Raw genomic sequence first — 18173 nt, 5'->3', positions numbered from 1 at the left:
CACTGCAATTTATTCTATTAATACATTTATTAAAAATAAATACTAACATTAAAACTACAAGTGTGTTCTCTGTTGATTTAATAAAAAAATCAGCTGTAGATACACAAATACATGAATGAAAATACACATTTTTCATGTTCTTTAAAGGGTCATGAAACCCCAAAACACTTTTTTTGAGATGTAAACAGATATGTATAGGCTGCACATCATTGAAAACACTAAGGGTACTCATTAATGGTATTCATATGTGAAAATAGTTATTTTTGCATTTTTCAGAGCGATTTCTGTCTTCTGGTTTGAAAAGCTTAGTCGGAGCAACGTCACAAATGCTGACGTCGGCGCGGCCTTTTCGGCCCAAGTATGGGCTGCTGGGCACATGCTGACGTCGACCGCTCCGAGCGATTCTCGATATATATTCATGACATAAAGCTCATTCAGTCCAGTCCCTGCGCTGTAGTATGCATACAAGATAATTTAGTTAATATGCATGAGACAGTCACTTCTGTCAGGCTCGTCTGACATCATTATTGTAGAGATATGGTGGGGAAGTTTTGGAAGCAGCGTGCGGAAAAGTCTCGGAGGAAAGCTGGGCGTTGTGCTGATACGAAGTAACGTAAAGGGCGCCGAGCGAGCTGTAACCGGCGCCGTCTGTGGAAGTCTTTGCTACAAAGGCTCGGTAAAGTAAAATTCACCTGAGGAATCGCACGCCGAACCTCCAAGCGTTGACTATCTATGTCAGGAGTGCAAAATAACCAATCTGTAATCTGTAGGCTAATGAACAAAAGCCACGTCCTCTCCGTTTTATTTGTCGTCACAGCCATGCACTAAACCGCATGTGTTCGGGCTCTTAGTGAAACAGTGTGCTGCATATTTGGACAAATATAGATTTAGCTGCCGAGTGATAGACAGCGCGGATCGTCACGGCAACCCAGCGTGCGTCGCTCTGCTTCAGATGCGCGGTCGAGACTAGCCTCAAACACCTTCGCTTTTACCCCGATCTAGAATTACACATCTCTGTCACATCGCATGTTGGGTGGTTCACGTTCTCTTATCACGTCGGCGCGTTGTTCATCTTGCCAAACAGCGAGCATATTTGGACAAATATAGTTTTATCACGTTTGCAAAATATTTCGTCATGCAGAATAACATTTATTTTCATTTCTCACTGAATTATGCTGGTTTGAACTTTGAAGAGCTGAATGATTTGCGATCTCTGCTGCACGCCACTCATAGCTCTCTCTGTACTCATCCCTCATTTAATCTCACTGTGGTAAACAATGCCAACGGGAACCAAGAACATGTCTCAGAACCGCTGTAACTGCTGCTGTTGGTATCGCTAATCTTAATGCACCTACTGACAGACACTCCCCTATTTATGCAAACCATTCCCTCTTTCCACACAATACCATCCCACCTTTTCACAGTCGACCACTCCCCTTTTAACAAGCTTTTTCAAATCGAAGGTGTGAAAAAACACCGCTGCAGCAGGGGGGTTTCATGACCCTTTAATTGTGTTCTTCAAAGTTCTTTAATGACGAGTTTATTTGTATACACTGTAAAAAAAAAATCAGGTCTCCAATTGGACATTTTCAAGTGACTGATCACATCTAAATGTTGGCCGAATTAAATTTCTGTGAATGAAATTGCATCAACTCACAGTTTTGTTTGTTGTGTTTTGAAAATGGTACAAAATTGCTTGTGATCTTTGTAAAGACCAATGCAAAAGCTGCAAATGTTTTTCCTGATATATTAAAGATTTGGTTGGCTGTATGAACTGCTGTGATAACATTAGGAAATTTTGTGCATAGTGTTTTGAGAAAATGATGCTTTTGATTTGTAATTTGTATGAAATAAGGAGAATTTATTATCTGTTTAGGAAAATTACAAAGTGTACAGATCACTGTATTAAATGTTTTGAGAGCAGTTACCTGAGTTTGGAGAAATGTACCAAATCGATTGAAAAAAACTGTAAATGCCATAGTTGATCGGTTAAATGAATGTATCACAGAGAAAAAAAAGCCTTCCCAAAAAGCCTTCCCAAATTCGTAATGAGAATCATTTATAAATATGTTGTTGTCAACAAATAGAAGTAGCCTACTAATGTCTTCCTGCGTGAATTTCTGCCAAAATAAAATCTCTGTTTAATGTTTGAAAGAAATTTACCAACATTTCTTGTTTTAAAAGAAGTCTCTTATGCTCACCAAGGCTGCATTTATTTGATAAAAAATACAGTGAAAAAGTCTCGGTTAGGTCTGTAACATTAGTTCCCTAAATTGGGAACGAGACGCTGCGTCACCGCTTTGGGAACGCCTCTGCGTGATTGCGTCGTGAAGCACGTATGTCATCAGTCCAATAGGAAGACGGAACGTCATAGGCGGGTGACGTCATGGACCTGGAAACTATAAAGCACACCGGCAAACACACGCCGTTAACTTCTGAACAGGATGAAACAAGGCGCTTGCGGGCATGCCGGGAGTATGGCACCGTGACGCAGCGTCTTGTTCCCAATTCAGGGAAGTAAGGTTACAGACGTAACCGAGACATTCCCTATCATAGGAACTCGAGCTGCGTCACCACTTTGGGAACTACAATACCCACGCCCCCATAGGAGCCGGATGCCCGCCTGTGAAGTGTCAGGAGGCGAGTACCCGAGCCCCAGGAGTAGAATAAATGTCAAGTTCATAGAATCTGACAAAGGTATGTGGCAAAGACCAACCTGCCGCATCAGACATCCTGCAGGAAGGAACCTGACAAGAGTGCCTGCGAAGAAGCCATACTCCTGGTAGAATGGGACCGGACGGCCAAGGAGAAGGCTGTCCGGCCGTCACATAAGCAAGTAAGATAGCCTCCCCCAGAGGAAATTCGATAACAGACAAATAACTGTACTGTTCTCCTCAACAGTTCAGCTATGTGGACATAAGTGTCTAGGCACAAACAGTGCACGAGCAGATAAGATGTCCTGGTCCGATGTCACCAGAGGCGGAGGACAAAGGCTTGCAGCACAAAGGTTCGAGGAGCCTTAGGAACATAGCCCGGCCTAGGGTACAAGAAGGCCTTGGCCATACCAGGCGCAAATTCCAGACACAAGGGTGCCACTGAGAGAGCTTGTAAATCTCCTATACTCTTAGGGAGAAAAGCATCTTTAGAACAACAAACTTCTCTGAAACTTCCTCGAGTGGCTCAAAGGGAGCCTCGGAAAGACCTTGAAGGACCAAGAGATCCCAGGTCGGCTCCCTGGTGCGTACTGCAGGCTTCAGCCTCCAAGCGCCACGAAGGAAACGAGTAACCAGAGGGAGTCGCCCCAAGAAACACCACCCAAATGAGTGTGGTAAGCACCTGAGGCCGCCACATACACCTTTAATGTTGGGGGAGCTAGCCCAGCTGAGAATCTCCCCTGCAGGAACTCCAGCACCGCGCTCGCAGGGCAGTTAACTGGATCCCACAGGCGATCTCTGCACCATAGGTTGAAGAGCCTCCACTTCAGTGTGTACAGTTTCCTCGTGGAAGGAGCTCTAGAGTGTAGAATGGTCACAACAACCTCGGTTGAGAGACCAGAATTTATGAGCTGGGCCCCCTCAGAGGCCAAGCCCATGGTTTCCACAACTCCTGGCGAGAGAGAATGTCCCTCCTGATCGGACTCTCCAGAGGAGAGCCGTCGAGGAGAGACACAAGGTCCGAGAACCATTCTCGGCCTGGCCAGAACGGGGCTACTAACAGAAGACGGGCCCCGTCCCGACGCACTCTCTCTAGAACTCCTGGAAGCAGAGCAATTAGGGGAAAGATGTACAGAGGCAGCCTCGGCCACTCCTGTACCATAGCATCCAATCCGAGAGGAACTGGAGACACTAGAGAGAACCACAGACGAAAATGCATATTCTCGTGAGTGGCGAGCAGGTCACTTGAGCCCTGCCAAATTTCTCCCAAAGGAGCTCCACCACCTCGGTGTGGAGTCTCCACTCCCCGGGCCTTGGCCCCTGCCTCGACAGGATGTCTGCTTCCACATTCAACCGCCCAGGAATGTACATAGCCCTCACTGAGAGCAGTTCCACTTGGACCAGAGGGGAATAAGGCGCGCCAGCTTGTATAACTGGCGTGACCTCGGACCTCCCTGATGGTTGATATACGAGACCACTGATGTGCTGTCTGTGTGAACGAGCACATGATGGCCCCTGAGATACGGCAGGAAGTGTTTCAGCATTCTAGACAATTATGCCACAAATTATGGTGTTCCTACCATAGGCCCTGGGCCGAGCAACCACTCATGGTCGCCCCTCCCAGCCCGTAAGGGAGGCATCCATGCTCAGAGATACCCGCTGGCATGGTGCCCCCAGTAACGGGCCTTGGCCTAGAAAGCAAGGGTCCCTCCGCATGACCAAGGAGCGGAGACACCGCTGCGTTACCTTGATCACATGGAAAGGATTTCCCCTCAGGGAAAGCCCTTGGTTTTGAGTCACCACTGTAGCGGTCTCATGTACAACAGGCCGCACGGAATCATATTGGCCGCTGCTGCCATGAGACCCAACAGCCTCTGAAACTGTTTCACAGTGAGCAACTGGCCTAGTTTCACCCCTCTTAAGGCCGAGCCGGTCGACCCTATGCAAAGCTCTGAAAACCAGGCCTGCATAGAGGCCGACCTAGATACGTTATTCTCTGCATAGAGAAAGAACGCTCTTCTTGGAGTTGAGCCTCAGCCCAACTCCCTCGTGTGCGCGAGAACAACATCTCGATGTTGAACCGCGAGATGAGCTGACTGTACCAGAATCAGCCAGTTGTCGATTTAATGTGTGTCCAAACTCTGGTGAACGTGCAGGGTGAAGTGCTAGACCAAAGGGAATGGCGACGCTCTGTTTTTGTTGCGCCATATGCGAGGAGCTCGTAACAAGAAAATGCCTCTCTGTACGACCAGGTCTTTGCCATAGTGTTTTAATTCCCTTTTCTTTTTAAAACCTGTGGCATCGAACGACCATCTTTACCATATGGAAGATAGGCTGATAATATCTAGCTTCTCAAAGTCAGATAAACCCTTTAATTCCTCAGAATTAAAGCCATAATCACCCATCAATGAACATGGTCCGAATGATAGACTGAAAGAACATATCTAACTCCTTAAAGTCAGATTATATTAATTTTAATTCCTCAGAATTAAATCAGCCATAATCACAAGACGAGACTGTTTTTATATATTTATTCATACGGAATCGTCATCTACACGCTGCCTCAGCAAACGCGAGATACGATCCGTCTACAACATATTTGGCTTTCATCCCTCGAGATGAAAGACCAAAGATGCAAGGATGAAATCCCCGAAAAACATACGCATTTTCTCTATACGCGTCGAGATATTTCTCAATGAACACAGCCAGCACCCTCAGGAACTGACTGCCCAAACAGTATCACATGTACACTGATGCTTGTGTTTCTATGGACCGAAGTCTGAGGCTGAGCAGAGCGCGCGGGGAGAACGCGCTCGTCAAGCCTGCTTTTAACACAGACTCGCTCATGATGCTCCTCACTAGCAGGGGATTGAAGTGGCGAGTCCTCAACCCCTGCATCGACGCTGCAGACATCCACCTCCTCGGAGGAAGACAGCTGCAGCATCGCGGCCGCTCCCCGGGCGGGAGAAACTGCAGTGCGGGCTCCAAAACCCAGAGAAGCGGCACTGGATCTGACAGGTGAAGGCTGAGAAAGGGCTGGCCCGTCTCACACCCCTCCGTCAGATCCATATGTGAACCCCGCGATCTGAGCTGCCGCTGTACCTTACGAGCCGGGGAACGCGAGCTGGAACGCCCTCCTCATAAGCGCCCGGCGGGATCACAGCACGCGGAGAGGCAGAGCCTCATAATGCTCACAGCTGGCACCCTCGAGTGCCGCCTGGGCGTGCTGATCACCCAGACAAACAATGCACATAGAGTGTGTATCCCTGTCTGTGATGTAGTGAGGACAGGAAGGAACACACTATCTGTACGATCGTTCGCTCGCCATAATCTCCTTCCTCTTATATCAGTGTGAGTGCAAACTTGTAAAACAAGGGTCTGAACTCAGACACAAACAGATATTTGGACAGACAAATGACACAAATGAGCGCTTGTTGAAGACAACAGAAGCTAATGGCGTGTGTTTGCCGGTGTGCTTTATAGTTTCCGGGTCCGTGACATCACCCGCCTACTGATGACAAACGTGCTTCAAGACGCAATCACACAGAGGCGTTCCCAAAGTGGTGACGCAGCTCGAGTTTCCCATGATAGGGAGCAGTTATATTGTGAGATATTATTGCAATTTAAAATAGCTGTTTTCTATGAGGTATTTGTTATGAATATCAAGTAAATTGTAATGTGTTTCTGTAATCAAAGCTGAATTTTCAGCATCATAACACCAGTGTCACATGATCCTTCACAAATTATTATCATCATGATTTGCTGCTCAAGAAACATTATTTTTTTATTATCATGTTGAAAACAGTTGTGTAAACATCTTTTTTTTTTATTCATTGAAAGCTTTATATTTTAGATTAATTCTGTTCTTTTGAACTTTCTATTCATCAAAGAACCCCCGGGGTAAAGAATTGTGAGCATATTTAGCGTAAGAGACTTCTTTAGAATCTTTTAAAAAAAATCGTATATATCCCAGTCTGAACCGTACTGTAAGACTTTGAATATTAAAGTGCAAATGAACACCTGAGCACTCTTGTGGGTTTACTACTGTTACAATTAAAAACTGTATAGGGGTAAAAACATGACAGACAGACATGATGCAAGCAACACAGCTACAACTAATAAAATTGATAAGGGTGTGCAATTATTATCATGAATTGACAATAGTCAATCGGTACTGAGGGGCCACAAAATAACATTCTGCTTAGGGCCACGTGAAGGCTTGGGCAGGCTCTGTGGTTTGCTGGAATGGTAAGTCTTTTAAAAGTAACTCCTCAATCCAGTTGTTTGGTGATCACCATTTGGTCGTTTTTACTTCATTCATGCTGCCTCCTTTATGCTGGCTATTTCCTGTTTTCTGACATGTGATCAATCACATGACAGGTAGCCCAGTAACATTTAAAAACATTAAAACAGATAAGAGGAATAAAATGGCTAAGACAACATGAACACCTATTAAAACTCTAAATTCTATATGCAAATACTCAACTCGTACGTCATCATGATACATTAAATGCAACGTATTGTGCAGATTCTGCGCATATCTGGCTTACTTGAACACACAAGTCACTACCCAACAAATAACGATGTGCTTGTTAATTTGCATTGAAGCAATAGCAAAGATAAAAAACATACTGTGGCGATAGTTACTTGTTACTAACCCCAGTGAAAAAAGGAAAGACCCGCCAAGCAAAAGAAAAGGACACCAACAAAGGAATATTAGAAGTTTTAATACTAGTATTAATACTAGTGTATATAATAGTGGCTAACTGGTCATGAGTGGTTCGTCTTTGACTAAACACACAATGTAATGTATTATGAGGACTGCATGACATATGCTTTGGAAAAACACAAAACAGTTTTGTACTGCATTGTTCTGTCCACCTAAAACATATTTTTTGGTGATGAGGATGAAAGAGGAAGAGGCAGTTAATCTGGTTGAATTCTTCTTCTTTCCCGCCCGTTTGGATAGTATAAGTTCTGGATGGCCGGTAACTAAAAATAATAGTAATTTAGCCAAATTTGCCAGTGAGCGAAAAAGTTAATTTCAATCCCTGCTAACACTTGTGTTATAAACACCTTGCAAAACTTTTAATTGGGTTGATATAATCACTCTATATTTGTGACAATATCTTGCATTGCAATTGACCATGCTTGAGTAACACACAGATGTCAACATTCACCATGCAAAACACAACAATGGTAGCAATTAAATTTTAAAGTAAATGATCAAGTACTATCTGCAGTCATTTTTTACTAAAACTCCTAGTTGCAAGCTATACTAAGCATCTGTCAGTTTAACATACTATTCCTATTTCCTATTTTATGTTTAATTAGTTAGATGTTACATTCTATTAATGAGAGGCAAAGATGAAGAGAACATGACAATAAAACTATTAACCTATTTTATTTTATTTATTTATTTTGTCAATTTTTCCTTTTTCATAAGGTTGTTACCCCAAATGTCCCCCTGGACATCCTTACTTTGACGAGGATGCAATGAAATGTGTTAAAAGTGAGCAGTGTGGCTGCTATGATAAACAGGGGGAATATTACGGCAATCATGAGAGAGTTGTTTCAAGAGAAAACTGTCAAATATGGTATGCTATTATTTCATGTCAAGAATTACAGTCTACTGTCATAAAATCTTGTTTTAATTTAAAAAAAAAAATTTTTTCTATAGCTATTGTGATTCCATGGAGATCAAATGCAAATACAATGCAACAGGTAAGAAAAAGATTTACTCCTCTGTTTTCTTTTATCTTTAATTAGACACTAAACTGATTGAGTAAATGTGTTTATCCCTAAATTTGCAGCTTGCACCTGCATATTCAAAGGGAAAAAATATATGTATGGTGATACAGTATATAATACTACTGATGGACTTGGGAGCTGCATGACAGCTGTCTGTGAAGAACATGGAATAATTCAAAAAGATTCATACACTTGTCAAACATCTCATCCAACAACAACCCATATTCCAACTACTATATTTGACTTCTCCATTGAAACAACTGGTAACTGTTTTACTACTATCTTCTCAAGTACAAAAAGTTTTTAGTTGGAATCAATTAAGCAATCTTTTTTGGATGGGGTGTGTGTGTGTGTGTGTGTGTGGGGGGGGGGGGGGGTGTTGTTAGTATTTTTATATATATATTTATATGTATGTTTTAGTAGCGTTTTAGTATGGAGTTAAAATTATGTAATGTGACGTGGTCACTACCAAGACATTAATGTCCCTACTTCTAAAAAAATGTGCAGTCACGACCGAAACATGGTATGTTTTGACAAAAATATAGTATTGATTTATCAACTAAGATATTATGATAGTGTTTGGTTCAGTGTGTATTCAAACTAACGAATCCTTAACTTTAAAATCTGTATGAATATCTTTATGCCTTTTATAAAGAAAGATTAGATTTCAAATCTTCAAAAAATAAATAACACTTGAAATACTGTTAAAATTGTAATTTTTATTTATTTACCTGTGAAAACCTTTTAAAAAATAGCAAAAAATATATTGACATATACTCAATATATATATATATATATATATATATATATATATATATATATATATATATATATATATATATATATATATATATATATATATATATATTTATTTATATATATATATATATTTATTTATATATATATATATATATATATATATATATACTCAATTCCGTCGGTAGAAATAAATTTGGGAAGAGGAAAAATATTCTAAAACTTTATAAAAGTACAATATGAAAATGACTTGCACAACTACTAGAAATGTGTACCTTGGATATTATACAATTTGCATACATTTAACAGAATAAGATGATGAAAGATGTTTCAAACTCTTACTTTGAACCAGTTCTGTAGAATGGCCCAAATATTAAAATTAGTCATACACCAGTCACAAGGTTTGAGAATGAAGATGCTACATTGCTGCTTGCAATTATGTTGCAGGAAATGGCTTAATTATTGTTATAGTAAAATTACATTAATTATTTTAATTTGGAATATTTTATTGCAGAGACAACTGTTCCAGGAATGTCAACCAAATACACTACAGAAACTGTTCCAACAAAGACCTTTTTTTCATTCAGTACATCCACTACTACTATGACCATATCTACAACTCCAAAAACAACAACTTCTACTTCTACACCTTCACCAAGTTTGTCAACAAGCACGCCTATACCACCAAAAACACCAACAGTTCAAAAATCCAACACTGTTACAAGAAAATCAACAACTATGTCAACAAATGCATTTACTACAAGTGCTTTATCAACTTCTCCAACATCCACAACACTGAAAACAACCACTCTTACTCCTATCCCTGGATGTATTTGCCATTGGTCAGATTGGAATGACCATGGCACCCCAACAACAGGTCCTGGAGGTGGTGAAATAGTACCTATTAAAGTAATTACTGACACCTTACCTAGTATCTGCTCAACACTAAAGGAAGTACAGTGTCGTGCAAAACGTTATCCTGGAGTTCCTCTTACACAGCTTGGCCAGGTTGTAAAATGCAATATGAACAATGGACTAGTTTGCTTGAATAAACACCAAGGCCTTGCACAGCAATGTTATGACTATGAGATTAGAGCTTTCTGTTGTGATGAAAACTGTGGCAACATTACAACACAATCCTTAAATACACCTGTTACAACAATGTCATCAACAAGCATGCATCTACCACCAAGTACAACAGCAGCAGTTCAAAGTTTCTCCACCGTTACAAGCATATCAACAGATTCATCAACAACAATTTCTGTTAGTACACCTTCACCAACTTTTTCAAACAGCATGTCTACACTTCCAAGTACAACATCAACAAGCCATATGTCCTCCACAAGCGTAAACAAATCAACATCTACTGAAGCAACTTCCCCAATAATTTCTGTCAATCCTTCAATCTCTTCAACAAGCAGCTTTACACCAAATGTTACAACACCAACAATCTATAACTCCAATACAGGGGAAAGCATACCCACAACTAGAACCATATCTACACCTTCACAAATGGTTTCAACTGGAATGACTACACCACTGAATGAAATATCTTCAGCCCAACATTCCTCTAATATTACAAGCATGCATACAACTCCAATAGCAAAAACGTCTACAACTCTGTCAATGACTTCTCCAAAATCCACAACATTGAAAACAAGCATCCTTACTCTAAGTCCTGGATGTAACTGTTATTGGTCAGATTGGAAGAACTTTGGTGGCCCAACACCAGGTCTTGATGGGGGTGAAATAGTACCTATTGAACGAATAACGGACACCTCTCCTAGCATCTGCTCAGCACTAAAAGACATACAATGCCGTGCAAAACGTTATCCTGGAGTTCCTCTTACACAGCTTGGCCAGGTTGTGAAATGCAATACAGAAGATGGGTTTGTTTGCTTGAACAAACATCAAGGCCTGGCAAAGCAATGTTATGACTATGAGATCAGAGCATTGTGCTGTGATGAAAACTGTGGCAACATCACAACACAGTCCTTATATACAGGTGCTTCGACTATGTCATCAACAAGCGTGCACGTATCACCAAGTACACAATCAGCAGACCAAAGTGTCTCCACCATTACAAGCAAATCAACTGATTCACCAAAAACTATTTCTGCTAGTACTCCATCACCAACTTTTTCAAACAGCATGTCTAAACCACCAAGTACAACATCAACAAGCCATATGTCCTCCACAAGCCTAAGCATATCAACATCTACATCAGCAACTTCCAAAATAATTTCTGCCAAACCAATGATTTCTTCAACAAGCAGGTTTACAACAAATGTTACAACAGCAACAGTGCGTAGTTCCCCTACAGGTACAACTATAACCACAACTTCAACAATATCTACATCTTCACCAAAGTTTTCAACTGGCGTAACTACACCACTGACTAAAACATCTTCAGTCCAGAATTCCTCCAATATTACAAACATGCCTACAACACAAACATTTACAACTCCATCAACAACTTCTCCAACATTTACAACATTAAAAACAAGCACCATTACTCTTAGCCTTGGATGTAACTGTCATTGGTCAGATTGGAATGACTTTGGTGGCCCAACACCAGGTCTGGATGGTGGTGAAATAGTACCTATTGAACGAATAACGGACACCTCTCCTAGCATCTGCTCAGCACTAAAGGACATACAATGCCGTGCAAAACGTTATCCTGCAGTTCCTCTTACACAGCTTGGCCAGGTTGTGAAATGCAATACAGATGGTGGATTTGTTTGCTTGAACAAACATCAAGGCCTTGCACAGCAATGTTATGACTATGAGATCAGAGTATTGTGCTGTGATGAAAACTGTGGCAACATCACAACACAGTCCTTAAATACAGGTGCTACAACAATGTCATCAACAAGTATGCGTGTATCACCAAGTACAACATCAGCAGTCCAAAGTTCCTCCACCTTTATAAGCATATCAAGATATTCATCAACAATTTCTGCTGGTATACCTTCATCAACATTTTCAACCAGCCTTACTACACCATCAACAACATCAACAAGCCATATTTCCCCCACAAGCATGAGCATATCAAAAACTACAGAAGCAACATCCACAATAATTTCTGCCACACCTTTAGTTTCTTCAACAAGGAGGTTTACACCAAAAGAAACAACACCAACAGTCCATAGTTACACTACGGGTAAGAGCATAAACACTCCTTCAATAACGTCTACACCTTCACAAACATTTTCAACTGGAATTACTACAACACTGACTGAAAAATCTTCAGCCCAGAATTTTTCCAATATTACAAGAATGTCTACAACTCCAACAACACAAATGTCTACAACTCTGTCAATGACTTCTCCAACATCCACAACATTGAAAACACATGTCCTCACTGTAAGTCCTGGATGTAATTGTTATTGGTCAGATTGGAAGAACTTTGATGGCCCAACACCAGGTCTTGATGGTGGTGAAATAGTTCCTATTGAACAAATAACGGACACCTCTCCTAGCATCTGCTCAGCATTGAAGGACATACAATGCCGTGCAAAACGTTATCCTGGAGTTCCTCTTACACAGCTTGGCCAGGTTGTGAAATGCAATACAGAAGATGGGTTTGTTTGCTTGAACAAACATCAAGGCCTGGCAAAGCAATGTTATGACTATGAGATCAGAGCATTGTGCTGTGATGAAAACTGTGGCAACATCACAACACAGTCCTTATATACAGGTGCTTCGACTATGTCATCAACAAGCGTGCATGTATCACCAAGTACACAATCAGCAGACCAAAGTGTCTCCACCATTACAAGCAAATCAACTGATTCACCAAAAACTATTTCTGCTAGTACACCATCACCAACTATTTCAAACAGCATGTCTAAACCACCAAGTACAACATCAACAAGCCATATGTCACCCACAAGCCTAAGCATATCAACATCTACATCAGCAACTTCCAAAATAATTTCTGCCAAACCAATGATTTCTTCAACAAGCAGGTTTACACCAAATGTTACAACAGCAACAGTGCGTAGTTCCCCTACAGGTACAACTATACCCACAACTTCAACAATATCTACATCTTCACCAAAGTTTTCAACTGGCGTAACTACACCACTGACTAAAACATCTTCAGTCCAGAATTCCTCCAATATTACAAACATGCCTACAACACAAACATTTACAACTCCATCAACAACTTCTCCAACATTTACAACATTAAAAACAAGCACCCTTACTCTTAGCCTTGGATGTAACTGTCATTGGTCAGATTGGAATGACTTTGGTGGCCCAACACCAGGTCTGGATGGTGGTGAAATAGTACCTATTGAACGAATAACGGACACCTATCCTAGCATCTGCTCAGCACTAAAGGACATACAATGCCGTGCAAAACGTTATCCTGGAGTTCCTCTTACACAGCTTGGCCAGGTTGTGAAATGCAATACAGATGGTGGATTTGTTTGCTTGAACAAACATCAAGGCCTTGCACAGCAATGTTATGACTATGAGATCAGAGTATTGTGCTGTGATGAAAACTGTGGCAACATCACAACACAGTCCTTAAATACAGGTGCTACAACAATGTCATCAACAAGTATGCGTGTATCACCAAGTACAACATCAGCAGTCCAAAGTTCCTCCACCTTTATAAGCATATCAAGATATTCATCAACAATTTCCGCTGGTATACCTTCATCAACATTTTCAACCAGCCTTACTACACCATCAACAACATCAACAAGCCATATTTCCCCCACAAGCATGAGCATATCAAAAACTACAGAAGCAACATCCACAATAATTTCTGCCACACCTTTAATTTCTTCAACAAGGAGGTTTACACCAAAAGGAACAACATCAACAGTCCATAGTTACACTACGGGTAAGAGCATAGCCACTCCTTCAACAACGTCTACACCTTCACAAACATTTTCAACTGGAATGACTACAACACTGACTGAAAAATCTTCAGCCCAGAATTTTTCCAATATTACAAGAATGTCTACAACTCCAACAACACAAATGTCTACAACTCTGTCAATGACTTCTCCAACATCCACAACATTGAAAACACATGTCCTCACTGTAAGTCCTGGATGTAATTGTTATTGGTCAGATTGGAAGAACTTTGATGGCCCAACACCAGGTCTTGATGGTGGTGAAATTGTTCCTATTGAACAAATAACGGACACCTCTCCTAGCATCTGCTCAGCACTAAAAGACATACAATGCCGTGCAAAACGTTATCCTGGAGTTCCTCTTACACAGCTTGGCCAGGTTGTGAAATGCAATACAGAAGATGGGTTTGTTTGCTTGAACAAACATCAAGGCCTGGCAAAACAATGTTATGACTATGAGATCAGAGCATTGTGCTGTGATGAAAACTGTGGCAACATCACAACACAGTCCTTATATACAGGTGCTTCGACTATGTCATCAACAAGCGTGCACGTATCACCAAGTACACAATCAGAGGACCAAAGTGTCTCCACCATTACAAGCAAATCAACTGATTCACCAAAAACAATTTCTGCTAGTACACCATCACCAACTTTTTCAAACAGCATGTCTAAACCACCAAGTACAACATCAACAAGCCATATGTCATCCACAAGCCTAAGCATATCAACATCTACATCAGCAACTTCCAAAATAATTTCTGCCAAACCAATGATTTCTTCAACAAGCAGGTTTACACCAAATGTTACAACAGCAACAGTGCGTAGTTCCCCTACAGGTAGAACTATACCCACAACTTCAACAATATCTACATCTTCACCAAAGTTTTCAACTGGCGTAACTACACCACTGACTAAAACATCTTCAGTCCAGAATTCCTCCAATATTACAAAAATGCCTACAATACGAACATCTACAACTCCATCAACAACTTCTCCAACATTTACAACATTAAAAACAAGCACCCTTACTCTTAGCCTTGGATGTAACTGTCATTGGTCAGATTGGAATGACTTTGGTAGCCCAACACCAGGTCTGGATGGTGGTGAAATAGTACCTATTGAACGAATAACGGACACCTCTCCTAGCATCTGCTCATCACTAAAGGACATACAATGCCGTGCAAAACGTTATCCTGGAGTTCCTCTTACACAGCTTGGTCAAGTTGTAAAATGCAATACAAAAGATGGATTAGTTTGCCTGAACAAGCACCAAGGTCTTGCACAGCAATGTTATGATTATGAGATTAGAGTATTGTGCTGTGATGAAAACTGTGGCAACATCACAACACAGTCCTTAAATACAGGTGCTTCGACTATGTCATCAACAAGCGTACATGTATCACCAAGTACAACATCAGCAGACCAAAGTGTCTCCACTGTTACAAGCAAATCAAGATATTCATCAACAATTTCTGCTGGTATACCTTCATCAACATTTTCAACCAGCCTTACTACACCATCAACAACATCAACAAGCCATATTTCCCCCACAAGCATGAGCATATCAAAAACTACAGAAGCAACATCCACAATAATTTCTGCCACACCTTTAATTTCTTCAACAAGGAGGTTTACACCAAAAGGAACAACAACAACAGTCCATAGTTACACTACGGGTAAGAGCATAGCCACTCCTTCAACAACGTCTACACCTTCACAAACATTTTCAACTGGAATGACTACAACACTGACTGAAAAATCTTCAGCCCAGAATTTTTCCAATATTACAAGAATGTCTACAACTCCAACAACACAAATGTCTACAACTCTGTCAATGACTTCTCCAACATCCACAACATTGAAAACACATGTCCTCACTGTAAGTCCTGGATGTAATTGTTATTGGTCAGATTGGAAGAACTTTGATGGCCCAACACCAGGTCTTGATGGTGGTGAAATAGTTCCTATTGAACAAATAACGGACACCTCTCCTAGCATCTGCTCAGCACTAAAAGACATACAATGCCGTGCAAAACGTTATCCTGGAGTTCCTCTTACACAGCTTGGCCAGGTTGTGAAATGCAATACAGAAGATGGGTTTGTTTGCTTGAACAAACATCAAGGCCTGGCAAAGCAATGTTATGACTATGAGATCAGAGCATTGTGCTGTGATGAAAACTGTGGCAACATCACAACACAGTCCTTATATACAGGTGCTTCGACTATGTCATCAACAAGCGTGCACGTATCACCAAGTACACAATCAGCAGACCAAAGTGTCTCCACCATTACAAGCAAATCAACTGATTCACCAAAAACAATTTCTGGTAGTACACCATCACCAACTATTTCAAACAGCATGTCTAAACCACCAAGTACAACATCAACAAGCCATATGTCATCCACAAGCCTAAGCATATCAACATCTACATCAGCAACTTCCAAAATAATTTCTGCCAAACCAATGATTTCTTCAACAAGCAGGTTTACACCAAATGTTACAACAGCAACAGTGCGTAGTTCCCCTACAGGTAGAACTATACCCACAACTTCAACAATATCTACATCTTCACCAAAGTTTTCAACTGGCGTAACTACACCACTGACTAAAACATCTTCAGTCCAGAATTCCTCCAATATTACAAAAATGCCTACAATACGAACATCTACAACTCCATCAACAACTTCTCCAACATTTACAACATTAAAAACAAGCACCCTTACTCTTAGCCTTGGATGTAACTGTCATTGGTCAGATTGGAATGACTTTGGTAGCCCAACACCAGGTCTGGATGGTGGTGAAATAGTACCTATTGAACGAATAACGGACACCTCTCCTAGCATCTGCTCAGCACTAAAGGACATACAATGCCGTGCAAAACGTTATCCTGGAGTTCCTCTTACACAGCTTGGTCAAGTTGTAAAATGCAATACAAAAGATGGATTAGTTTGCCTGAACAAGCACCAAGGTCTTGCACAGCAATGTTATGATTATGAGATTAGAGTATTGTGCTGTGATGAAAACTGTGGCAACATCACAACACAGTCCTTAAATACAGGTGCTTCGACTATGTCATCAACAAGCGTACATGTATCACCAAGTACAACATCAGCAGACCAAAGTGTCTCCACTGTTACAAGCAAATCAAGATATTCATCAACAATTTCTGCTGGTATACCTTCATCAACATTTTCAACCAGCCTTACTACACCATCAACAACATCAACAAGCCATATTTCCCCCACAAGCATGAGCATATCAAAAACTACAGAAGCAACATCCACAATAATTTCTGCCACACCTTTAATTTCTTCAACAAGGAGGTTTACACCAAAAGGAACAACAACAACAGTCCATAGTTACACTACGGGTAAGAGCATAGCCACTCCTTCAACAACGTCTACACCTTCACAAACATTTTCAACTGGAATGACTACAACACTGACTGAAAAATCTTCAGCCCAGAATTTTTCCAATATTACAAGAATGTCTACAACTCCAACAACACAAATGTCTACAACTCTGTCAATGACTTCTCCAACATCCACAACATTGAAAACACATGTCCTCACTGTAAGTCCTGGATGTAATTGTTATTGGTCAGATTGGAAGAACTTTGATGGCCCAACACCAGGTCTTGATGGTGGTGAAATAGTTCCTATTGAACAAATAACGGACACCTCTCCTAGCATCTGCTCAGCACTAAAAGACATACAATGCCGTGCAAAACGTTATCCTGGAGTTCCTCTTACACAGCTTGGCCAGGTTGTGAAATGCAATACAGAAGATGGGTTTGTTTGCTTGAACAAACATCAAGGCCTGGCAAAGCAATGTTATGACTATGAGATCAGAGCATTGTGCTGTGATGAAAACTGTGGCAACATCACAACACAGTCCTTATATACAGGTGCTTCGACTATGTCATCAACAAGTGTGCACGTATCACCAAGTACACAATCAGCAGACCAAAGTGTCTCCACCATTACAAGCAAATCAACTGATTCACCAAAAACAATTTCTGGTAGTACACCATCACCAACTATTTCAAACAGCATGTCTAAACCACCAAGTACAACATCAACAAGCCATATGTCCTCAATAAGCATATCAACATCTACAGCAGCAACTTCCAGA

The 18173-nt window shown here is 41.0% G+C and overlaps 1 protein-coding gene across 1 annotated transcript in view; it reads left to right on the top strand.

The window, feature by feature from the left end:
* Window positions 1-17398, top strand: part of LOC137056496 (uncharacterized) — a 39327-nt gene extending 21929 nt beyond the window's left edge. Inside the window, exons 15-23 of the mRNA XM_067432455.1 lie at window positions 8101-8222; window positions 9749-9990; window positions 12013-12312; window positions 12415-12527; window positions 13695-14007; window positions 14110-14222; window positions 15390-15702; window positions 15805-15917; window positions 17085-17398. Of these exons, the coding sequence (XP_067288556.1) occupies window positions 8101-8222; window positions 9749-9990; window positions 12013-12312; window positions 12415-12527; window positions 13695-14007; window positions 14110-14222; window positions 15390-15702; window positions 15805-15917; window positions 17085-17398 (1943 nt within the window). The remainder of the gene's footprint in view (window positions 1-8100; window positions 8223-9748; window positions 9991-12012; window positions 12313-12414; window positions 12528-13694; window positions 14008-14109; window positions 14223-15389; window positions 15703-15804; window positions 15918-17084) is intronic.
* The last annotated feature ends 775 nt before the right edge of the window (window positions 17399-18173 follow it).

Source organism: Pseudorasbora parva, chromosome 1, assembly GCF_024679245.1.
Source record: "Pseudorasbora parva isolate DD20220531a chromosome 1, ASM2467924v1, whole genome shotgun sequence".
Classification (NCBI taxonomy): Eukaryota; Metazoa; Chordata; class Actinopteri; order Cypriniformes; family Gobionidae; genus Pseudorasbora; species Pseudorasbora parva.
Note: the sequence above shows the minus strand (reverse complement) of the source record. Positions and strands in the feature narration are given on the sequence as shown.